The 26,458-nt window shown below is 37.5% G+C and overlaps 1 protein-coding gene across 2 annotated transcripts in view; it reads right to left on the reverse strand.

Annotated features, from left to right (window-relative positions):
- The window catches only part of adamts10 (ADAM metallopeptidase with thrombospondin type 1 motif, 10), a 54,717-nt gene that overhangs the window by 7,116 nt on the left and 21,143 nt on the right, over positions 1–26,458 (reverse strand). For both annotated transcript variants that reach the window (XM_052564011.1, XM_052564012.1), the window contains exons 11-20: positions 25,616–25,757; positions 24,034–24,141; positions 23,649–23,794; positions 22,421–22,484; positions 22,038–22,140; positions 14,385–14,518; positions 9,754–9,877; positions 2,678–2,758; positions 1,574–1,737; positions 974–1,100 (exon numbers count right to left, since the gene is read on the reverse strand). In XM_052564011.1, coding sequence (XP_052419971.1) covers positions 974–1,100; positions 1,574–1,737; positions 2,678–2,758; positions 9,754–9,877; positions 14,385–14,518; positions 22,038–22,140; positions 22,421–22,484; positions 23,649–23,794; positions 24,034–24,141; positions 25,616–25,757 — 1,193 coding nt within the window. The remainder of the gene's footprint in view (positions 1–973; positions 1,101–1,573; positions 1,738–2,677; positions 2,759–9,753; positions 9,878–14,384; positions 14,519–22,037; positions 22,141–22,420; positions 22,485–23,648; positions 23,795–24,033; positions 24,142–25,615; positions 25,758–26,458) is intronic.

Below are 26,458 nucleotides of genomic sequence, written 5' to 3' on the forward strand. Positions count from 1 at the left end.
TACAAATAATTATTTCAACGCCACATTTTATAGGCAAAAACAAATAGAAGGCTGATATTAAAATTCTATAATACATTGAACATTTTGGGGTCAGTCATGTGTTTTTTTAAAAATACACTTTTATGATACTTAAGTGACACTGAAGACTTGGCGCTATGGCTGCCATCACAACAATAAAAGTCATTTTAAAATAAATTTAAATTAGAAAACATTTATTTTAAATTTGAATAATCTTTCACAATATTTTACTATATTTTTGAGCAAATAAATGCAGTCATTACGGCAACTCTAAATTTTAAAATAGGTGAAATCAGCATGTTTAGTTAAATGTCTATTGTTGGCTGATATCCAGTATGCACCAATAGTGTTAAATTAAAAACAATTCTCTAGCATCATATAAAAACTGATATGGTACCAATATAATATACATATCTTTTTGTTTAAACAACACTTCTCAGCATTATAATCAACTTTTATTTTCCCTGTCATTTTGGATTTATTTTCATGCATTATGGCACTGTCACTGTCAAAATGCTGCCTATGATGCAGCTCACTAGATTCTGGAGCAGAGTCTATGTTTACAACAGCAAATTAGTTCTGAGTCATAGATAATAGTTTCTTATCGGCAAGATAAATATGGGCCATTAACTCACAAAGCATGAATGCAATAATAATAGGGAAAGAGCTTGAGGATAGGAAGTGACATCAAAGCTGGTGTTCTTGGTATATTTTATTCCCAGGCTTTCAAACGGTACACATCCTAACAGTCAGACATGGGAAATTAACATTGTTTGTTTGAACTGTGTTGGACAGCTTGACTTTCTTATGCATTTCTTATGCACAGTCACTGTGAATGTGTACATTACACCGTTTCTTTGAGGAAAACCTTGCAATGCCAATTTCACGTGTGAATGATCGCATTATGTGTGTCAGTAAACAGACACAGAAACTACAACAGACAGAAAACGGTCACCTCCAGCACACAGTGCAGAGCAGCGGGACCAGGATGTATAATGCCAGGCATAACTGCTCAGGGGATCTCTGCTGACAGGTGGGTTAAAACGGTAAAGGATTCCAGGATTTTCTTCACGGACCAACACCTGCAACACAACAGTGGACTGAACTGACTGATCAAACACTGAAAGAAACACTGAATATTATAATGAAATCAAATTAATACCGTTTTCCATAGATTTTGCAAAAACGACCCATCTTCTATTGCTAGGACAAACTGAAAGTCTAAACTCACAACACTGCTGTGTCAGTTGACTGAGACTGAGAAAGAAAAACTAATTCGAAGAAATGCATTGTTTACACTTTTTCAATTTCAATTAACTGACAAAGAGCTTACTCATTGCTTTCTTACCACATTAAACTGGCAGAGGAGAAAAGTATTTATGAAAAATACAGCAACAAATTACTCACTTCAGCTTTGAATAACATTTACACAAAAAATTACACTTGACCCACACTGCAAATACACTGCAGCTGTCTAAATTCTGAGGCATCTGTACCAACACCAGCAGTGCATAAATATCCTGCTTGAACGGACCACCCAGCATCTCTGAGTTACCATGACGATCAGGGTCATGTTGGTGGGTCCAAGTGCTTCCAGGGTCTCTGGTTCATTGGCAGGTCGGCGGTAGTGGAAGGTGGTTCCCGCGATGTCGAAGCGTCTTGGCGTGTCGATGGTCAGCTTGCCATTGATGAAGTACTGATCCCCTTTACTCTTCAACACTATGGTATGGAAAGAGTTAATGATTAACAGGCCTCAAAACACAATGTTATGCCCCAATGGTGGTGCCAAGGTATAGAATTTGTTGTTAGAATGCATCCAGTCATGAAGATATGGAGCCCCTAAGGGCTATTGCAATGGGAAAAATATGAGATGGGACGAAAAGTAATCTTTGACATTCACTCTCAAAACGTTTGCATTCCGTTGAGAACTTTGTGATCCAATGCAAAACTTTTGATGTAGATTATATGAGATGGCAGGAACACTCTAATTCTATGCTTTTAAAAGCTAATGCAAAGTTTCTTGTGGGAACACAGTGATTTTGTGAGTAAATGCATAAGTGGTGATAGAAAATATCAGATGAGAGAGTAAAAAGTAAATGCAAAAGCATTCAAATATATTTTCTCATCATTCAAGTCTACACTAAAGACATTTATTCTCTCTGGCCTTCAGCACTGTGTGATCAGTCTTTTTTATGGTAGCCTACTTTTTTTTAAATAAATAAACACTGATTGCTTGTTAATTTCCTATCATCTAATATTTTTTCCATAATCATATGCGCTTTGTCCTGCCACAAAACACTTCCGTTAGAGTTAAAACACTGTGACTGTAAATATTAACTGCAGTCATTAGCTGGGAATTTACAAATATACATTGTAAAATATTAAAACCTGACTAACCAGGTTTAATTAATAGCACAGGGTGAAGAATGAACAGTGGAAAATGCTGAACAAGAAAACTTGGGATAAACTATTGAATTTACATGTAAAAAGACTGCAAGTCATCTTAGATGAGCCATGAGGCACCTAAAGGCCTCTCAGATCTTTTCTTATAATTCAGCTGGGAAGTTTTTTACAGAATCCACTAACTCCAACAGTGTATTTGTTCTGCTTCCCATGAGAGGTTCATAGTTCAGTTAAACCATGAAAAATTGTGTCTCACCCAAGTAATTGTGAGAGACGTTGAGCTCTTGGATGTGTATGAATACAGATCCTTTGGGGATTCTGACCACCTCCTCATAACCTAAGAGAGAAAACACACACACACACACACACACACACACATTTATTCACAGCAAGAGAACAATGCTGTTAGTGGTGCTTCACTGAGAGCAACTGTGATGGGATATGCAGAGGTTTGAGATTCCGACCAAATTCCTGGGCAACGTCCCTCAGTTCTGCTGCCCAACACATAATGTGTTTAATGCCAGATTCCACCACAGGCCTGCAAACAACTTCAGCTTTTGACCAAGGAGAAAAAAAAAGGAAAGGGCTAAACTAATTTTTTCAGTCCAGTCCTGCCACTGACAGAGATTTTGTTGTGTACAGTCAAGAGGAGATGAGTCCACCACAAAGAATTAAGCCATCAACAAAGGGCAGAAATTGATTCTGTTTCTTATTAATGATTAGCGGTTTTGTTTCCCTAATGATTCCATTAACGATTCTTGTCCTATTTAGGTCGAAGAAATGCCAAAATCTGATTTAAACAGAACTGATATAACAAATTTTAACAAAATACGTTTTAAATGTGGCACAAAGGTGGTTTAAAATGCATCCCAATAACTAAATAAAGATATTAAAACATCACATACATAAAATATATACTATAAAACAATTTTAAAAAATACATGGAAAATACTAAAAATGTAAGCATTTCAATTATTCATTTGTTAAATACATTAATAATTCTATTTTAAATCAGATTCATAAGTGTTTATGATTCACTAAACAAAATGAGTTCATTGAGTTCATTAATTCAGGAATTGTACTAGCCGTGCAGGACACACCACATATGTATAGATGCATATTTAACTGCTTTACAGAATAAAAAAATATTAGGCATAATGGTATGTTTAAATAAATGGATATGGTTCTGATTGAGAAGCCAGATATACTAGACTAGAGTACTCAACATATACACACATACACACAGAGAGAGAAGCAGGCAGACATGAACCATTAGTGGTCATTTGTGTGGATTGGTCAGTCAGTTGGCATTTTGTGGAGCACAATGCCTGGATGTATCTGTACATTTTTAAATAAACTGTGTTTCTTTGTGTTCAAACTGTGTTTGTACCCGCAAGAACCCTGAACTCCAAAATACAACCGGAGCCAAGAATAGCCCATCATCTCAGCCTCGGCTAGCCACTGCGGTCAATGTTGTCCTGCCGCCCGCCCAGGGAGTGGCCCACTAGAGCTTCCTGCAGCTGAGAATAACCCTCAGTCCAGCACAGAGCCAACAGCCTGCCATTCAACAACACCACCCACATCCAAACCACTGCTACTTCACAAATCAGCATCACAACTGTTCCACTCAATATACTCCTCAGTGTCATTTACCTGTTCAATATTTATTTGATGACAAAGATACATTTTCAACAGCCATTACTCACATGATCCTTCAGAAATCATTCAAACATGCTGATTTTTTGCTTATTATTTCACATTATTTTCAATGTGGGAAACAGTTGTGCTGCTTCATATTTTTGTGGAAACTGATGTTTTCCCAAATCACTCCCATCTGTCACTAAATCCTCATCCTAACTGAAGTGTGTCTGTCTTAGAACAAACCATCGGAAGGAATTCTGCATGGCTGAGATCCTGTATCCCAGCGTTTATTACTTGGGCCTCGCATGTGAGCAGGTAATTATGAAACGCCTTTTCAGAATGGCTGGAGTCCCTATGCACCTCTCAACAGCAAGGCAGCTGTCCAAGTGATTATATAGCTTCTCTGAACACATCTAAAGTCTGAAGAGGGCCATCAACAGGAATTTTAGGCCCCTTTACTGTATATTACTCTGTATATTAATTTACTTTTTTAAGAATAAAAATGTAAACATATATATTGCCTGGTGGAAAAAGCACATGTTCTGATATGCTGTATGAATAAAAAAAGTTAATCAAAGTTTTCCTAAGACTTTCAAAGTTTTTCCTTAGGTTTTAGGACAACTTTGATTAAAGGATTTGATCCAATGTTGACCAGAATATAATAAAATGGAAATAAAATAAAAATTAAAAATAATATTTTACAAAATTGCGTTTTTTACTGTAGGCATTCAGGCATTTTTTTCTCCTTAGTTAATAATAATAATACATTTAATTTGTGTAGTTTTTGACAGTGGCAGATGGAGAAATTGATGTAGCTTCAAGGTCAATTCTAGGGGGATTACTTATTTTTTTGTTACAGTTGGGGGACCGACAAGTAAAATCTCTGTTTTTGTTAAATTCAAGCTGAGAGAGTTGTTGCTAAGCCAGGTTTTTAACTCACTGATACATGACAAAAGAATAGTGGTCTGGTGAATAGAGTCAGGTTGACAAGAAGTATATATATCTGATTGGCATACTGTAGCAGTGGTATTGAAAACCATGATGACAAATAATTTGTCCGTGGGGGATAATTTAAATGATAAATAATAATGGCCATAGAACTGAGCCCTGTGGCACACCCTATTTAAAATGGACAGTGGAAGATTTGTAGTTATACATGGGGATGAAGTACAGTCTTTCCGTCAAATAAGAGGAAAACCAGGCTAATGCAACTCCTGAGATGCCAGTCTCTGAGAGGCGCATGAGTAGTAGCTTATGACAGAGACAGACAGTGTCAAGATCTGAGCTAAGACATGTTTACAAGATGTGAGATAGGAACAGAAATAACAGAGGTACAGTGTTTCAAAAGAAAGTGTTGTAGGGTCAACACGGCACACAGAAGAATTGGATTTCAGTATTATTTCATTAATTAAGATGGGGTTTCGTCAAGGAGAAGCTAGTTTGAATTAGTTTTCTTACTTCTCGCATATTATTTTTTGTTTTGAACTGTGCCATTAAATTGCTTTTGGCATCCATCTACATCTTTCCTTTTCTTTTATGGTGAGCTGATTTTTATTTCATTCTTGACAACATGACTCAATGACTTTTTGTGCCTGTTCAGTGTCAAAACATACCGCAAAGCGATTAGATTATTTTTTTAGAGAGGGTGGAGGGCTTGAAATATTAAAACAACTTGCAACACATTTAGGTTTTTTTTTTTATAGTGAAATGCACTGAATTAATTATAGTAGAAGAAACCTCTAGAATCGTTTTCACCTTCTCACCCAATTAACTACAGTCCTGTCTCAGTCTCACTGCAAACTGATTTTAACATTTTCCAGCTCATGACTTCAACAGCTAATTGAAAAGCGTGTTTACTGACAACTCTCTGGACACAGGCTGAGAAAGCGTTAAGTGGAGAACAGGAAAGCAGAATTATCAGGGGCTTTAAAGAGGTCGGTCTGTGCCACTGAAGGAAGGAGCAACAGTCTCTTATGTCCCGGATAATCCAGTTCACTTGGACTTCTGGGTTTCAGCCAGGCCTCAAAATACTCCCCCAGATACCAGAGAAACTTGCCAAGGCTGCTCCCAGTACCTCAAAGCATGTCACACACACACACACACACACATACACATTTCTGAGGTTTGGGGGGTGGGGGTAATGGGGGCTACTCAATTCAGGCACCAGGCTTGTGTTTCTTCAGTAACAAGAGAAATAGCAGTCTCACATGTGCATTTGCAGACTTTACTTAACCATTAACAGAAAAAATTATATTATCCATCTTCTCAAAGACACTTAGGGGAAATTCACTTAAAATAAATTTGTGACTCATAATAGTTGTCACACTACAGAAGGAGAACTCAGGGAGATAGACAGGTAAGTGTAATCACTTTATTTACAGCTTGGTGCTGAGGGGGGAGATTCAGAGCAAACGGTGAGTAACTAAAGAGTTTTTGACAATGGCTGGACTTAGCTCAGGTTGATGACTGATCCTTGTATCTTTTTACCGGTCCGACGGATGATGGTGAAGACAGGCGGGTAACAGGTAAAGAGTCCAGGTAAGTGAGTCAGTTAAGGAGTAACAATGTTTCTTTTCCTTTTTGCAGTTTGGCAGGCTAAAGATGAGATGTCAGGATGTGAGAATGCAGGTGAGTAAGAAAGGAATCAGGTATGGGTAAACCTTGACAAGATCCAGACAATTAGGGTGTGAAAAGTGATTCCTTATATTTAGTAGGTGATGAGGTGAATGGTGGAAGGTGTGCTGATTGGGGATCCGGTGCAGGTGTGACACAGGGGAGGGAAGGTGAATGTGCTGAAGCTGTGACAGGAAACAGACAGGTAAATAAGGATGTGCACCTCCAGTGTGGCGCCAGCAACTCAGTGAGACATGGTGGCGTCGGAAGTTTGTTGGGCCATGGAGGCTCCGGCCATTCGGGAGACCCTGGGGCAAGCTTTGGAGGGTGCTCTGGAGGAGTGGTTACTGGAGGGTTCTCTGGAGGGGACGACCACCAGAATAAAAGAGTTGAGGTTAGGGATTTGAATTTCATGGAAGGAATGGTTTTCTTTGCCAAGACTGGGGAAGTATTCTCCATAGCAAAAGGAACAGCTCTTTTGGCCATGACAAGGGAAATTGACAGAATGACGCTCCTGGCCATGACTGGGGAATTTCTTTCCATTGAAAGAAGAATGGCTCTCCAGGCCGGGACAGGGAAACTGCTTTCGATTAAAAAAGGAACGACACTCCTGGCCATGACGAGGGGACTTATTCCAATTAAAGAAGGAATGGATCTCATGGTGGGACGAGGGGACTTAATCCGACTGAAGAAGGTACGGCACTCCTAGCCATGACAAGGGAACTGGATCCAACAGAATATAGAATGGCACTCCTGACCTTGATAGGGTAGCTGATACTTACAGCGAGGGGAATGGCTCTCCTGGCCATGGCAAAGAAATTTAATCTGACTGAAGGGGGAACGCCACTTCTGGCTGTGACGAAGGGACTTAATCCGACTGAAGAAGGAATGGCACTCCTGGCTGTGGTAGGGTAGCTGATTCTTACAGCAAGGGGAACAGCTCTCCTGGCCGTGTGTCTATGTCTTAGATCATAGGCAGGAGCCTTTACTGGACTCTGGTCAAAGGCTGGGGCCTGTACTGGATTCTGATCAAAGACTGGAGCCTGCTTTGGTCACCTGTCAGGGGCTGTAGCCAACATTAGAACTTGCTCTGAGGCTGAGGCTGACACTGAACTCTGGTCGAGGACTGGAGAATGCTCTGGATTCTGGTCAGGAGCTAGAGCCATCTCTCGACTCTGGTCAGGGGCTAAAGCCATCTTTCGACACTGGTGGCGGGCTTGAACTTATCTGGAGCTGTACTCTGAGAAGGATGCATGTTCTGGATGGAATTCCCATAAAGACTTTTGGACTGAAAGTAAACTTGGAGTTAGCTCACTGGTACGAGTGGGCTCTGGTACACATTCAAGGGGAACAGTGAGATCTTTACTGAAATCTGTGGTCGGAACAGATTCTTTGGACGGAATTTGTTTGGACTGTAGTGGACTCTGGACTGAACTTGATAAAATAAGTGGACTCAGAGGATGGAGCCAACACTGGAGCGTATACAGGGGCTAGAGACAACACTGGAGCAGACTCAGGGGCTTGAGCCGACACTGGAGTAGACTCAGGGGCTTGAGCCGACACTGGAGTGGACTCAGGGGCTTAAGTCGACACTGGAGTAGACTCAGGGGCTTGAGCCGACACTGGAGTAGACTCAGGGGCTTGAGCCGACACTGGAGTGGACTCAGGGGCTGGAGCTGATACTGGAGCGAATTCATTTCTGGATTCTGGGACTGTAACAAACCGACGGGACTGGACACTGAGAAACACTCAGGGATGGTGGACATTTTGAATACAGACTCTGTAATGGTGGCCTTAACAGTAAATGCTTTCGGAATAGCAGCCATAATATGTGATATCTGGTGTTCAGGGGCCATGATTCGTGAAGACTGAAGTTTAACAAACTTAATGGGTCATGACTCAGGATCGGGTAATGACTGAAGGTCATCGTCCCTGCTGCATGCAGACCCAGGATTGGCGGCCAGGTAAGGAGTAACACTGCTTCTTTTCCTCTTTGCAGGTGACTGCTTATATATAGTAGGTGATGAGGTGAATGGTGGCAGATGTGCTGTTCTGGTGCAGGTTTAAAGCAGGTGGGATGCTGGGAAATGGAGTCCTTAATGAAGTAAGGTGACAGAGCTGGTGACTAGACTGGTGAACTTGTGACAACAGTGTTGGTTATTTGTACATGCTATCTGCATCGTTTTCACGAAAATCTAGAAATTATGCATTTGCCACTGCAAAATGAGTGCTGATCATAATTCATGCTTAGAAATACAGACAATAAAGTGTTCCTTCTCAGGAAGTTTGAACAATTTCTGCTGCCATGATCACTAAAAATGAACACAACCAACCCTTTTATATGGGTGGTAATAGTGATACTAAAAATGTTGACATGAATTGCTGTTCACAATAATATATTGTGGCATATTTCTGATTGAAAAATAATTAATGTAAAATACAAAATATAGGGTGGAACTTGTTATGATCAATTCCTGAAGGATAGAAAGGAATTCTAGAATGAGATATTCAGACTGAATGAGTTGTGCAATGATTAAAACAACAGCTAAATTGCTTCTGAATTTTGATTAATGTGATCTGAAATGACATCAACAAACGAGCAAAAATAATTCAGAGTAAAAGTATGTTTTTATTTCTGACGATTTACAGGTGGTGTTAAAAATATGATTCCCTAATGTTAAACTAAATCATCAATGAAGGAATTGGGCTTTAATCTGTGTGTTGCCCCAGAAATAAATTATTTTCACTCTACTTAAAACTGAGAGGAATAATATTTTAGCACCCAACTCTGAAATGAGCTTTAGTTCACCATTATGGGAGCCTATTTTAACACCAACTGTAAATCCACAGACACTCTACCTCTGTCAAGAGACATGTTGTTTTACCAAATCTATCCCATCCAGGGCTTGCATTTTAACACTTAAAACATAATTTCACAAGACACAAGTCTGAAATGGAACTGTGGAAACTTTTCAGTGTCCAGGTCCTCAGTGAGATAAATGGTATTTCAGCAATGTTTCTTTTGCACGCATTGTTACAGATTGTTCCAGTTCAAATTGAAGTGCACACACTTAGTACCTCCTTCAGATAAGGAGTCATTGAAGACCCCCTCGATGACCTGGCAGCTGCTCCCATCTCCTCCACAAATGCGGCAGCGATCTTCCCGAACATCCGAGCCTAGGATCCGGTCACATCCCACATGCTGCAGATACATATGCACATTAAGAGGGGTCAGAGGTTACTATTTACCAGCAAAAAGAAATGAAAATTTTGCAAATATTACACTAAATGCATGCATTGTCTGTGCAAATTTAAATTATAATCTTTATAATAATTATAATCATTTACATGTAATATTACATACAGTTTTATTACATTTATGTAATGGATTTAGCTGATCTCATGTAAAGTTCAGTTTACTGATTTTCATCCCTAATACACTAATTGGACAAAGCAGACATTGCATAAGTGTAACAATAAGTGATCTAATTGTGCTTTAGCATTCTTTTTGAAGCTTTAAATCTAATCTGATTTCATGGATTGCATGGGGGGAAAGCTATCGGTACATTTTTCAAAATTCACACCTATTCATTCTTATTACTATCCATAATACTGTAAAATGTTCATAATCAGTAAATATGTCTATTCTTAGTGTTCCTGTAGCTCAAGTGGTAGAACATTAAGTTATCAAGCAGTGTTGGGGGTTTGATTCCCCGGGAACACAATAGGTAAAAAATTGATAGCCTGAATGCACTGTAAGTCGCTTTGGATAATGGATAATGCATATATTTAATTTTATTATGATGTGTCTCCTTGTATTTATGTGTGCACTAGAAGCTTCATTACCAGGAAAATCTGTGTGCAAGCAGTTGGCAGTAAAGCTCTTTTTGATTCTGATTCTCCTAAGTTTCTTTTTTCTGTGCCCCAGAGGAAAGTAAGTCAAGGGCTCAGATGGGTTTAACATATTTAACTAATCACATGTATTAACATGTTACTTTTGACAGCCCTAAAAGAAACATCAAGGTTTGACATATAATCTCAAGAGCAATCCCAGAGTTTGAGATATCACATTCCATTTTCACTGACATTGCGCAAAGCAACTGCAAGATTCTCCAAAGGGGCTAAAGCTGCAAAAAAATCCAGACCATTAATGTAGAAACCAAAGAGTCCCTGCTGTCAGTATGTAAAAGGTAACACACAAAATGAACTCAGTAACCGGTAGACCTGAGACTTTCCAAAATCCAGGCCCATTTAACTTCACAAAAATCCCACTAAAGCTCCAAAGACTCTTGTTGACCTGGCCTAGATTCCATAACCTCCGAATGTGTGACCTATTTCCTCACAACAACAATTGTAAGTCAGTGGCCGCTCGGAGCAGGTCAGGCATGTCTTCTGCTGGACCAAATAGAGCTGAGCTTTGGGACGCATGGTTATACAGGCTGTTTTTAATGCCTTGTGCTTCAAAGCTCTTGCTTTCATAATCAAACCCTTATTGTTTGGAAGCTAAGCCACCATGAGGCTGCAAACACTACTTTGATTTCTCTCCCTGCTGTTCTTCAGTTTTTATATGCACCATAAATAAGAAAGCAGAGAAACAAGTGAGGGAAGGAGATGGAGGAAGCGAGCAGGGAAGGAAAGAAATGGAGAAAGGTTGAGAGCTGACGGCAGGGAGGAAGGGAGAAGTCGCTGTGATCATGTTCAGCTGCGTGTACTGAGGACAGATGGATCTGGGGGGTCATAGAGTTCTTGCAGCATTCAGAGCAGAGCAGAACGGGGCTGGACTGAGCTGAACTGTTGATAAAAACAACCACTGGTCTAGACAACAGCGCAAAGATAAACCAGCCCAACCCGCTCAAAAAGGCACACATGCAGCCTGTCCTGTGCAGTACAACAAAACAAAACAGAAAATAAAGTACGCTACTGTTTGTATTATGAAAGGTACTAACAAGCAACATATTTTAAGTTATTTTCACACTTTGTTTGATTGTTTGCGCCAAACCAGAGTTCAGTTCCAGCTCTCTCCAGCTGGTCTCTTTTCACATTGAACTTGAACAATGTACCACCATGAGCATTAATGGCAGCCGTTTACCACAGTAACTAGCTAATTATTCGGATGAACATTTGCCAACTTCAATGTTTTATTCATGTTTTTCTATCAACAAAACATGATACAGAACAGCACTTGCTTTTAGCTGCTGTGAATGTATTACCAAAGGTCATATATGTCTAGGTGCCACCAAAAAAGATTTATTTTCTTTTATTAATTCATTCATACATTTTTGTACAATTATTAGTATTATTTGTGATTTTTTTTTTTACATTTAATGAAAAATATAAATAAATAGGATCATTCATAATAATAATTAGTAGTGCACTCTAAAAAATACTGGGTTCTTTTATTTTAAACCAAATGCTGTGTTCAGCCTGTTGGGTCATTTTATTGGTTTATTTTGTATATTTTTACCCAGTTGCTGGGTTATTTTGTTTAAAGCAAATGCTGTGTTCAGCCTGTTGGGTCATTTTATTGGGTTACTTTAACGCTGGGTTAATTTTTTCTACCTAACCACTGAATTGACCCTGTCTATGGTTATACTTCTCAACAACGCAGCTGCTGAGAGCACAGGCTTTTTAAGTACACAGTGCCGATTTGATGCACTCTTTCAGGAAAATAAAGGTTTTGTATAAATTTTATTTAATTTATAAAGTTTTCAGTGTTGCGTAAATTATATAATTCTTTGCAACGCAACATAAGGTCAGTCAGCTACGCTGGAAACGCCTTTGATTTGCATAATAAATGGATTTTAATTATTATTTAATTATTTAATTAGTGTAATTTAATTTGATGTTAAAATATTTTCTCTAATCTTTGTACTGTTTGTTTTTTGGCAAGATTCTCAGCTACGAGTGAAATGCAGGGCCACAATCTAAAGTTTGCAGCTCCCCCATGAACAGCAGCCGTTCACCGGCTCAGATTTCGGCGATATACCGGCACGAGAATTAGCACTATTTTGGTAAAAAGTAATTACAAAGAATGGTTGAATACACTTAAATTAAAATGCTACTTCTAAATATGCCTTTTTTATTTCTAAAATGCTTGTTTAACAAGTTTAAGTGTATGTAATATTGTAACTATGCTCTATTCACCCAAATAAATTCAATTTGTCTTGTGTTTTGTCCATGGGTGTTCTTGCTTAAAGTGCCCCATTATGCCATTTCCAATATTGCCTTTCATGCAGTGTGTAATGTACAGTAGATATATGTGAAGGTAAACAATCTGGAATGTTGTAAAGCTGAAAGTAAACGATAACGGAAGTTATTGTCTCCCAAAGTTAAGAATCAACTCTGTACAGCTGAAATGAGTCATTAATATTTTAAATCCCACTTCAGTGATGGCTACAGGTCATGGGGTAACACATTTGCACACGGCAAATTCCAAACGGCTTTTTTGCACCCTTGAATGGCACTTTGGGAAGGGGACACCATGAATCCCTTCATCAGCGAAGGGAGCATGCAATGGTCACTTCACGGAAGTGATTTCTGTTTGTGATTGCGTGATCTTTGGTCGTTGAACAACTTGACCCTGCCCACAAACACGTCATTCTACTGATGACTGCTTCTCTAATCTCGGGGGGTGTTCTGAATGTGTTTTATCCAATATTTACCCAGCGCTGGGTTGCCAAATGACCCAAGTTGGGTTATTTTTAACCCAGCAATTTTTAGAGTGTGGTAAAGAAAATGTAACATTTAGTGAAAAAATAACTTTGGTTTGTAGTTCAAGGTCGTAGTTCTCTCACCATTCTGAAAAAAAACTAATTGACAACTAAACAAAATCTCATGGAATTTATGAATGAATGATTAATTGACTCACTTAAGATTTACTTGTTTCATTACTTGATGAACCAGTGTTTTTGAAAGAATCACTTGAATGAATGATTCAAGTGTGATTCAAGCTAAAATGATTAAATGAATGATTCAAAGACAAATAACTGCCCCTTTTTTCTGCCTAAAAATAAAAGATGTGCACACAGGAATCGACAGGTTTATATATTATTGTTGTTGTTGATGAAAATATATTTTTCCCTTTATAATATAAAATTTGCAACAATTTGGAAATTATACAGCTGTAATGCAACTGTAAAACAATCGCATAAGATGTAAAACTTAACTGACTGATAACTGGACATCATTTCTTTTGGTGAAAATTCAGAAAACTATGAAGTAACAATGTAGAAAACATTAAAATAAATTTTTGCAATGTTTAAGTTTGCAAGACACAAAAAAATGCAAAAAATAAAAGAACAGTGTATGTAAAATTTTCACAACACTGGCCCAAAAAGGCAAGTGATTGTCCAGCCAAATGTCACAACAGCAGCCTGTCCTTTTTGTAGAGCCCTGAAGTTATATACAATCACTTTCATAACAACCAATCGATAATGTTATCCTTAACAGTTAGTGAAAAATGTGGTGAAGAGCAGCGGCGTCTTAACAGTTCTGAGCTCTAATTAAATCCAGGATGCTCTATATTGCTATAAAATGTGTTAAGAGATTGGTGGATCTATGTGTCAAGAGGGATTTTTCTCTTCTGTTCTGTCTCTTGCTCTGGCAGAAGTTCAAATCAACAAAAACTGGAAAAGTCTATTGTAAGAAAACATCCATGTGAAACCTCTCAGATACACATACTTAAAAAAAAGAGTATGTAACTGTCTCACCTTGCACTCGCCATTGACACAAACGTCCAGAGAGTCGTCCCTGCAAGGTGTGCCATCCACCACAGCTGGAGCGCGCTCAGTGTAGAAGTTATAGCCCTCTGCCAGGCAGTTCAGAGAACATGACTTCACTCCACCTGTAGCCAAAATGTGCAAATCATCACACCTCAACATTCAAGAGAAATTTAGTCAGAAACATGTTACATAATTAAAAAAAAGTGTCAACAGATACTCATTAAAACGAGTCTCAAAATAAACATGCAACAAGACAAAGGAAACTAGTTATGCTAAACATCAAGCTAAACTAACTGACCTATCCTCATGGGACATCATAAAAAGATTACATTTGGTACATGGGACAGAAATGTAATATGACACACACTAATGCTAATGCCATTATGCTCTTTTTGGTTGCACAGAACTGACTCCTCATGTCTTATGCATTGTTAATTTTACAACATTACACAACGGCAAAACAAACTTGAAAACAAACTGTTGGCAAATTCGCTCCACACTTTAATGTGCCTCCAACAATGGAGACATGTGAACGGCGTATTTCATGCAGCCAAACAGAGCATTACAACTATACTAACTCTGTGGGATGGCTGCCAGCACTCTGTAGAGCTCCATGGCTGCATGTGGTATTTTAATGAGCTTGTGGGGTTTATGTAAGTTAGTTTATTCTTCCACTGCTGTTACATCCTTTAGCAGCAGAAAGGGAGGGGGGTCCGGGACACATTTTAGATGGTTTGCTTATAGATAAAGCAGCTGAAACGCACATACAGTACACACAATTGCTTTATTCCCCTGTCTTCTCTGTAACTGCCCTACAAATTTGAGGAGCAAAGAATAAAGCACGATGGAGGGAAAAACAGCCTCTCCCAACACATTCCCTGAGAGACAAAGAAAAAATCATGCAATCTCACATGATGGGTGAGAAAAGAAGAGTAAGAGGAGACTGATGGAATAGAAGCATGTATCAATCAAAAGTTTGTGGTCTTCTCATAAGAATCTATAAAGCTCATCAAAGGTGCATTTACTTAATCAAAAATACAGTAAAAACAGAAATATACAGTATTTTCAAATAGTAGTGTAATACTGTGATGCAAAGCTAAATTTTCAGTAGCTATTTCTCCATTTTTGGTCATATTATCCTCTAGAAATCATTAGAATATGCTGATTTGGTGCTCAAGAAACATTTCTGATTACTATCAATGTTAAAAATAGTTGTGCTGATTAATATTTTTGTGGAAACCATGACACATTTTTGAAATCATGATTCTTTCAAAAACAGCATTTATTTGGAAAAGTGTTTATTGCATTTATTTGCCAAAGATTCTGCAACATTACAAATATGTTTACACATTTGCTCAATTTAATGCATCTTTGCAAAATAAAAGTATTAGTTTAAGTAAAAAATATAACTTAAGAAAGAAATGTCTTTCTTTTTCTAAATAGCATGCTAAAAGTGAATAATTTGCATGATAAAAAACTCACAAATTTTGCTTAGGAAATGGCTTCAAGTCAAAAATGTTATGAACTACAGAGTTAATTCTATGAACAATGTATTCTCCTCCATTCCGTCATGCTCTGTCCAGTTGTCTTTGAAAGCAAAGAGGCATCTTATATAAACGCCACCCAAGAAATGGGGTCAGGTCAACCTGAACCAGCCAAACTATACAGTTTCTCTTTTTATTTTTTAGATTTGTTATCTAGTCATTAAAGGAACCCAGGGACTACTCAATTTGAAAAATATAGTTTGAACAGGTATTTAAAAAGTAAAGACTTAAAAAAGACATCAATGGTGGTAAAGAACAAAAGAACAAAAGAGGAAAATACTGTACTTTAATGTAGTGTCTAAAAGTGCAGAACTCACACATTATACTTTTTTTTAAAAGTCATGTGACAGAGAACAAGGAGTTAAATGACTTCTAATCCCTCCTAGACTGGTACCAGTATGTGATTTTGTCCCTACTCTAGGCCTCCTTTATATTACGCCTGACAAGGTGGTGGGTCTGAACCCGTTCCCCTTGCCTGTACCTGGCAGCGGTGGTGTTAAAACTGCGTAATCTCACTTTGGCTGCCCAAGACCCGCTTGCCTTATCAGTAGGATCACATCCACCACAGTTGTGACGTTAAATAATAACTCTTCCACTAAATGTCTTTTATAAACCTAAAGGGGGCAGTTTTTTGAGCTGCTGGCCAATTTTCTGTTAGTGTTGGACTAATTTGAAAAGGTCCTGGGTGCCTGTGAAAATATATACTGAAGCAGGCTTACGATGGAAACTGCACATCCCATGAGGCTTTGCTCTGGAAGGGCATAGGTATATTTTTGAGGTGGTTAGAAGGCTTCACTGGAGTGTATGGGTTTCAGGAGGTTCTGGCAAGACAGTGTACAACCAGAACATGACGAATTGAATAATGTAACTCACAATGCAATACGCTTGACCTGAACTTCAGCAAAAGTGAAAAAGCATGATTTTAATCTTTCTGAACACATTACCTCAAACAGACTGCCAAAAGTTAACATTTCTCTGTATTTTATGTGGTTTTATTGTTTATGCAGTACATCAATGTATGCTTCATACAGTATCGTTGTTAATTAATTGAACTTGTTTTAGTGGAAACATAAAATTCAAAAGATTATACTTAAATTATGTTCATTGCACTTGTTTCTAAACTTTTAGTTTAGACAACTTCACAATTTAGTTTTACGATTTGAGTTTGGCCACACTCCATCTCGATCAGGAGCAGATAAATAATCATAATAACAACACATAATAGAGGATTTTTTTGGCCAAAAATCATTTGCGACTAGAGCTGTGCAATTAATCGCATGCGATTGTTATGCGTATCTCATCAGTAAAGCCTGTGATTAGTAGTAAATCTCCTTTCAGATGGAGCGGCATTTAATACAAAGAACACTAGTGAGATAATTTCAAAACACTGTTACAAAAACCTCCTTTTGAGAAATAGGAATCATTTTGCTAGTCAATGACTGTTACAATATATGGTGTAAATAAAGGGGAGAAGATACATTAAAATTCAGCAATAAATTTACAGTTTTTCTCAGTCGCTTTCTCGTATCAAACTCACAATTTGCAAAACAGTGAGTGCATTTCTCAAAACAATTTGTACAAATAGCAAAACACCATGGATCTCCTGCAAAAGCCAATTTCTTACTCAAAATCCTTAGTTCATCTCTCAAAAGTAAATATCTGTGTCAATGAACATGTCAGTGCCATCAGAATGACAAGTCCTTGTGTCATTGTGTACGGATAAGACTGATAATTGTTTAGTCATGTTGTCAATATAACAGTGTACTCTGGAGGGATGTTCTGATGGAAACTATGGCAACATTTTGGCTGACAGTTACTGTATTGAACAGTATGCAATATGCTTATATATGCTCTATATCCATTTCAAAAGTATATATTTACACATAACTGTATGTGGGATATTGTTTGAAAGAGACTGGATTGAATTCCCAGTTACACTTTTACTAGTGGTCTGACCAAAAAATAAAAATCATTTACAATGTTTTGTGATATAGAAAAGGAAAAAGAAATATGGGCACAAAGATGAAAAGAAGTCCATTTTCAGAATTTGTAACTCTTGTGTTGTCCTCTGTCTATACAGTATAAGCTTTTCAACTGAAGATTCATGAGATGAACCTTTGAGCTATTTCAGAGAAATAGTTTATCATTGGTCTATCATTTACATTCTCTTCATTGGTCAAGATTCACTTGCACAATTCATGCCAAATTGACAAAAAGTCTAATAATAATGTGTAAAAAATAAAAATAAAAAGTGTGCTTGGCAGTTTATGACAACTAGTTTAACCATTTTGCATTTAATGACTTATACGATAAGTCTAAAGACTAGATGTTTTGAGCGGTAAGACTACTGCACAGAAAACTATATAATAAATTTGACATTAGCAACTGATAATGTAGGAAACCGCAGATAATGTTCATAATCAATTGCATGGATGTACCAAAGCATTTGCAACTTGTTCAAAGAAATGAGAAACTGCTTTTTTGATGTGCACAAGTGACACAATGATGTGAGAATTGAACAGGTAGTTTTGAGAACTGCAATTCTGATCTGAGAAATGTACCAAAGTGCCTGAGAAAAACTGTAAGAAAAGTTTACTGTCATTACACTACTGTAAAGAGATCTTACAGTACATGAAAAGCACTACAAGAGAAAAGTTCAAAGACCAAATAACTGAATAAACAGTAAACACACATTGGAATATACTGTCAGTTACTTTACAGAAATAAATAATGAATGAATAAATCAATCAATTCATTCATTCAGCCAGCTTCCCCTGCCAATCTGCATTACAGTATTGGTGGTACCCTTATTTGTTATGGCAGTTTCTTAGTCTTCTGACAAAAAGACTTCTCCCCTAGACAATCGTCTCTCAGTTCTGTACAAATAGAGTACATGTAAGGACTACTTGGCTACAAATAATTTCAACAGTAATGAGTTTGAGGGTGTACAACATGTCCTACAATATTTACTGTCCATAAAATAATGAAAGTTCTCTCATCTGAAGTACTGCTGCTATGTACATTAATTATTTTGTAAGTAGTATTGTAACCTTGTAGATGAGCCTGTAGGCCAACTTCCCTCATGGTCAGTCCATGCAGAAGAACATGGTCAACTATATAGCTTTGAATTCATCAGGAACAAATTACCTTTTGACCTCATCCCCTTCATTTTTATTTTCCCCTCCTATTACTCTTTGTTCCACTACCAGGATTCATTTTCAAAAAAACATAATCACTTGTGCTCCTTTGCATTTCATCTCAAGATTCTGACTGATGTGTCATCAGTTTTGCTACTGAATATTCCAACATGGATAAATGTGCAAATTTGTTGTTGCTTGAGTTAACTATATTGTGTGTTCGTGTTTTCTGAATGAGAACATGGTTAAACCTGTGCCAAACGATAGTGTTTTTGTTTTGAGTTCTGCAGAAAACACTGAACAAATTGGAACATGTGTGCTAACAGGTGAAATGGGTTAAGAGTTTTGAGAACTGTATGAATTGTTTGGAAAATTGGGCCAAATGAATCAGTTATAGTGTGTTAGCAATCAAGAAAACTGTAAATGCTGCTCCACCTAAAAGCCTGTAATGGATATTTACTACTAATCACAGAACCAGCTTAATTGATGAGATGAAAATCACATTCGATTTTTTGCACAGCCCTAGTGTGAGGCATATTCATACGCAATAATTGACTTTGGCGTGCATATTATACACATGTGCATTTGTTGACATGCACATGATATGCAGTTTTCATGTGCATATGATACACATCTACCCTAAAGCCCTAATCCTAAACATTGTGTATCACACGCATGGCAAAGTCGGTTTCTGCCTATAAATAGTAAATTAAAACATAAAATCGTGCTATTAATACGCACTTTCACGAGATGGGGTTGGATCAGGATATTAGATTGATTTATGAAGGATCATTTGAAACTAAAGTAATGGCTGCTGATACTTTAGCATTGCCTGAAATAAAATACATTTTAAAATATTAAAATAGAAAACAGTTATTTTAAATTGTGACACAATTTACACAAAATTATGTAAAAATACTAATGCTGGGTACATACAGTACCAAAATGTTTGTTACATCTTATAAGATTTTCCAAATTTGATAGACCACAAACATGAAGATAAAAAATCCTTGTTTTAACCGTTTTGCTCCTATAGTGTGTGGTGTGCCATGATGTCATGTGTCATGACGCAAAATCTTGCGAGACTTCAGAATAAGTGTGGTGGACAATATGCAGGAAGAAATTGCAAAGATAGTGTTTGGAAGGATTTTATACCCGACACGTTTTATAAACATTCATACTATTGCCACAAATATACAAACTGATCCTCCATCTCTGCTGTCCACATCATTTTCACTTTGTGCTGCGCCATGACTGCTTCCGTCTTCCATCATCTCGCTTTCTGATTGGATACTGTTTTGTTTCACGTGATAATCTCCAGAACGTGCGCACGTTTGCCCTCTGGGTTCCTCCACACGTCAGGATTTCTGATCAGTGATCGTAAATATTCAACATGTTGAATATTTACGATTCGCTATCGGGGCGGCTCCGACGTTCTTCCAATCAGGCTCGGACATTCTTAACACACCTCACACCAAGAGAAAATCTGATAAAATAATCTGTAGAACCATCAAGATAATCGGGACATAGCTAGGATTGTCGGAAGGGGGGAAATCGGCCCAAAATTAGCTTGATTATCTTTTGGTGTGTACCCAGCATAAGTCATATTTATATATGAGATGACAACTTTAAGCCCCTTGCTGAATGAAACATCAAGCAAGCACAAGCAATTGTGCATTGTGCATTTAAGCGGTTGACGCAAATTCGCGTCTGCCGCCCGAGTTGAAACATTTGAACTTTGGCATCAATCCAATGTGTGAACACAGCAAAAGGTCTATATGCTACCTTACCCTACATCAGGGTAAAACAGCAGTCTGGCACTTATTTTAACAGCTGCAAGGGATTTCCATTGTAAAATCAGCTGAGTAGCCTGCAGTGGGCTTCTCACTGTAAGTCATTATGTTTCTGGAGGGGCAGATTAAAAGCAGTTATGTCCTTGACGTCCAGCTTCACACTCATCAAAAGCAGGACTTTAAACCGGGGATTCTGGGAAGTTGGCAGTCTGTAGCCTGGCATATGGATGCCAGACTGTTATTTGCTGTTTCTCTTTCTCTCATTATCTCTCTCTCGCGTCTGTCCTGGACCTGAGCCAGTGCAGAGATTGGTTCTTTGGAGCATGGTGGTCCAGTCCTAATATCTAAACCATCTTTAAAAGCCATAAACAGTCTTTAACAACAACAACTGAGCTCTTAAACATCCACATAATATTCAGGAAAGATGAAGCCAGGTAACAAAGAGATCACATGTTTCTGTTCAGTTCTCAGCACAAACATTTCCATTAGTTCAAGGGATGCACCATTATGAAATAAGTATTTATATTTTATATTTTGAATCCATCATTAGATCTACATTTTGTGAGAATGATTACAAAAAGGTCTCCCCTCAATAGCCTGCATCTGTATGTTTCAACTTACATCAAAAATTTATACAGTGGAAAACTGCTTTTAATTTGAAAACGGACTCAACTGCAGGAAATCTTTCTTATATTACAATCATTTAATAATTGTCACATAACCTGGACCAACTAGAATAATATAAATACGTTGTTAACAATGATGAATAAATATTATAACAAATGTATTGTGCATTAATGCATTAACTAACGTTAACTAAATGGGACTTATTTACAAAGAGATGAAATATCTTAATGGTCTGTTTTTAAATATTTAATTCTGTTGTGTTTAACAAAATGTACGGCAACTAGACAAAATGTAGGGTCCCATGAATAACATTTGACCTATTTGACTAATCAGAAAGATGCATTAACATTAAAATGTCACATTTGGTGATCCCAAAAGTGGTGTTGATATATTTCACATCCTTATTTTGTTCATTTGGTAGACACATTTATCCAAAGTGATTTACAGTGCATTTAATGCTGAACTGTAGCAGTTCAGAGTAATTAAAGTGACACAACCAGTGTATCTCAATACAGATGGTATAAAGGGCTGTGTACTTACCACCCCTGTATGGCTTCCAGGTATAGAATTTCCCCCGGAAGGGAACACTGTCAAAGTCCGAGCACTGAATCTCCCGAAAATCCTGAGATCCGGCTGGGCACTCCTAATCCACACACAAATCAGTGAGTCTGAGAATATAGTGGAGCATGGCAACTGTGGATCGCTCTGTTCTATTGGAATATGTCTACTCATTTAGAGGTTTAATATTTTGCCAAATGCATTCTCATTTTCAGGCATGTCATCTAATTTAGAACAGAATCCGTCCACAAACCAACAAAAGTTCTAAGTGGGATATGTGTAAATTTGTAAGTATTTGAAGAAACGTCAGTCAGACAGACAAACACAAATGGAGTCAGTAAATGATGTGTGGATATCAAGCTCACATCAATGTTGCAGGACCTGAAGCGCTTCCTCTCTCCCAGACAATATTTCCCTCCAACTGTTGGCCTGGATCCACACAATAACAGGCATCAGACACATCTGAGTGTAATTTCAAAGTAACTCTCAATTACACAATCATTCTGCTCAAGTTCACTTCAGCCAGACATCTTCTGTCTTTCTGTCGATCTGTTAGTTTTTCCGATTTTCCCTGGCATGTCATCAAACTAGGTTCATTGAGTGCAACGGGCTGAGCGTAAGAACATTATGAGTCATCAAATCACTCGTATACACTGTTAAAAAAACTGAGTTTAAAATTTAGGGGTTGGTAAGATTTTTTAAATGTTTTTGAAAGAGGCCTCTTATGCTCATTGAAGCACATTTATTTGGCCAAAAATACAGAAAAACAGTAATATTGTGAAGTTCCAAATAATTACAAAATATCACAGTTTAAAATAACCGTTTTCTAATAAATACTTTAAATTTATTTTATTCATTTACTGGCAAAGCAGCCATCGCTCCAGTCTTTAGTGACACATGAACCTTCAGAAACAATTCTAATATGCTGATTTGGTGCTCAAGAAACAAAATACTGTATTCAACAGTGCAACATGCTTGACTTAACCTTCTGTTTTCGTTGTGATAAATGAACCAATAAGTAATTAGCAACCCCAATTTCTTGCATCACATCTTTTATATTTGATCAGTTGAGACATTTTTATGCAAAATTTGTAAGATGCTTTAAAGGGACTAGTTCAGCCAAAATGAAAATTCTGTCATCATTTACTCACCCTCATGTTGTTCTAAACCTGTATGGATTCCCTTCTTATGTTAGGGTTAGGCATCTGTCCAGTTGACGCTAGCCATTGGCTTAGTATTTTTTCCATACTATGACTTCCATACATTGATCTAATGGCCATTGTCAACTTGTTTGGTTACCAACATTCTTCAAAATATCTTCATTTGTGTTCAACATAAGAAACTCACGCATGTTTTGGAAGAAGTGGGTTAGTAAATGATGAAAGAATTTTCATTTTACAACATGATGAGGTAATGTGAGAATGTAGATTTTTCACTTACTATTTAGGTAGCATACAGTTCAGTATTCAGTTCAGTTCACCATTATGAACACTGCCATTAACACAATGTAGCACAATACCAATGTCGTTGAGTAAAACCACCAATGATCTGTCCAATCAAACAGTGTTAATCAATCACATGACCCTGACTCACCTGGGGCTGTCACAATGGCGAATAGAGGATGAGACTCCACCCCCACAGGTGCGACTACACTCTTCCCATGGCGACCAGTGGCCCCACCCACCATCTACCCCCTCTGGACGTGTTCCATATGGCACACACACTCTTTTGTAGCACCACTAATGAGAAAACAGCATTAATCAATATCAAATATGTGATATCTGGCAACCCAAAAACTATCTCCCAACCTATGGTGAACTTTTTTTTTTTTTTTTTTTTTAAGAATACATTACTACCTACATTTACATTCAAATATATTTCATTATCAAACATTATCTACCTATCAAGCTAAAAAAAGAAAAATCTTGAGCCTTAGCTGTGTTCTTCCTGGCTTGTTCCAAGAATTCCCTGTGCTTACCCCTTTTTCGATGGTGCTGGTTTGACAGATGGTGCCCTCGGCTGCTGGGATACTACTGGTGATGCAGCGATTCCCTTTACTCATGCACCAAAGCTCACTGCACACTTCCTAAAAACACACATACACAAGCCACTAAACAAAACTCCAGATAATGTGGGGAAAAACAGACACTAAGAGACACTCATGAGACTGAAAAAAAATATGTGGAAAGAGTAGAAGTTGGAAATTCCTGCACCAAACAAAATCCACTGACGTGGATGTGTGGTTGCTAAGGTTTTTTTAAGTGTTTTTAGCATGTTTTAGCAGTTATACCATGGTACGTTCTTGTTTCTGCCACATCTAATGATGTATATCAGATGTCATCAGATCAGATGTAAAGAACACACTGCACTGCAGACCTACCTAAGAACTTCCTGCTTTATTAAACTGCATAGTTACAGGGAGATCTGAACTAGTGTGTTATCCTTCTCCAGATGTTCAGTTTCCTGCATTGGTATCCCATAAAGCAGTCAAAACCTAAAGCTCGACTCAGCAGGAGCAGATATAGCACACTTTACAGACGGAGCTCTGAGCTCCACTGTGGGTCTGTGGAGGTGTAAGGGTTAGCCTTGGCTGGCAGAGAATAGAGCCGCAAACCAAGGAGAAGCAAACTTTTGACCAACTTGTGGTTTTGGACAAAAGTGGCAGAATGCCAGCGGTCTGAAGTCTTGGGGGGAGCAAAAAGATGGAATGTTACAGCCAGAGAAAGGTAGAACTACCATCTGGTGCAGATTTACAGAGAGAGAGAGAGAGAGAGAGAGAGTGCTAAATGATTTACTGTGGGGATATAAAGGCAGCCTGGATAGGACCATAACCCACAATTCATCTGTACAAAGGCTCTACTTGAGCATAGATGTCTTACTGTGTTATGGTGTGATGGTTATATACCTCTAAAATAGTCAATATGCAAAAAAATACATAATTTTACATGTTTAAAAAATTTATATTTTTAAACATATTTGAATAGCTCACCAAAATATAAAAAGAAAATGTTCTAGCAAATCATGACTTTGGAAGACAAAATATTGCATATGCATAGTATGCATATAAGTATCATATTTTTTGTAACTGATAATATAAACATCTAATATCTATGTTTTAATGTCTAAAGCACAATGCTGTTCTTGTATAGTGATATACACTACCATTCCAAAGTTTTTTTTTTAATCTTGTTAAAAATCTCACTTATGCTTGCTCACTAAGGCTCAATTTATTTGATAAAAATACAGTAAAAACAGTAATATTGTGAAATATTGTTACGATTTAACATAACATATATCTATCTATATATATATATATATATATACACACATTAAAATAAAACTGATACATTTAGCAGGATTCTTTGGATTTAAGTAGAAGGCTTAATCTCACTGACCCCAAACTATTGAATGGTACATCAGAAAAAAACATGGTACTCCCATGGTGCCATAATCAAAAATCGTGGTGATCTGCATTTTAAAGAGATGATGATGATGATGATGATGGAATTTTCTTTCTTGGGTGAAGAACTGCAGACGATTACACTGAGTGATGCAAGTACCCCGTATTTACACTGACGAGACTTCACTCCGTACTGAAAGCGGCACTGCTCGTCTGCATCATAGGCTTGGCCAGGGGCTGTGGTGGGGTAAACAAATTCCTGCTTAGGGGGAACATTGTTGAGGCAGGAACCCATGCCAGAGCTGAGAAACAATCAGAAAGAAAACAAGAATGAGTGTGTGAGAAGTGATGGAAGTGTAAAGTCTAGTTCATGCTGCCCTGATGCCAACAAAACACTCAATTCCAACAGTTGTGGGGTTTTTTTTTTGGATCAGTGTGTTAACTCTTTTTTTATGTTTGTTGTGGTGAGTGAATCGGCCTTAAAAGTTAGGAACCTATTTTAAACACGGTTGTTAGGAATTTACACAAAAGTGCCACTAACTAGTTTCATACTATTTTAATATAGTTTAAAGTTGTATTTATTCATGTGAAAGCAAAGCTGAATTTTCAGCAGCCATTACTTCAGTCTTAGTGTCACATGATCTTTCAGAAATCATGCTAATATGCCGAGTTGGTGCTCTAGAAACATCTTATTATTATCAGTTTGGAAACAGTTACATATTAACAGTTAAATATTAAAGTTTATAATAAAAGCATATATTTGCATTTGCATCTGACAGAAAAGTCTTTACTGTACCGTATATAAAATGAAAATAAATACAATTTGATCAAGAAATACAACAAAAATTCACTAAAATATCGGAAAACAGGAAATGGGAACTAATTGTCAGAAGATTTTCAGGCCAAATATTAATTAGCCTGTATATTGGTCCATCATTACTAAGCACCTCATGTTAGAAATGCCTTTTAAATACAAACTCATATGATCATGTTGTATCACTTT

Source organism: Carassius gibelio, chromosome B8 (genome assembly GCF_023724105.1).
Source record: "Carassius gibelio isolate Cgi1373 ecotype wild population from Czech Republic chromosome B8, carGib1.2-hapl.c, whole genome shotgun sequence".
Lineage (NCBI taxonomy): Eukaryota > Metazoa > Chordata > Actinopteri > Cypriniformes > Cyprinidae > Carassius > Carassius gibelio.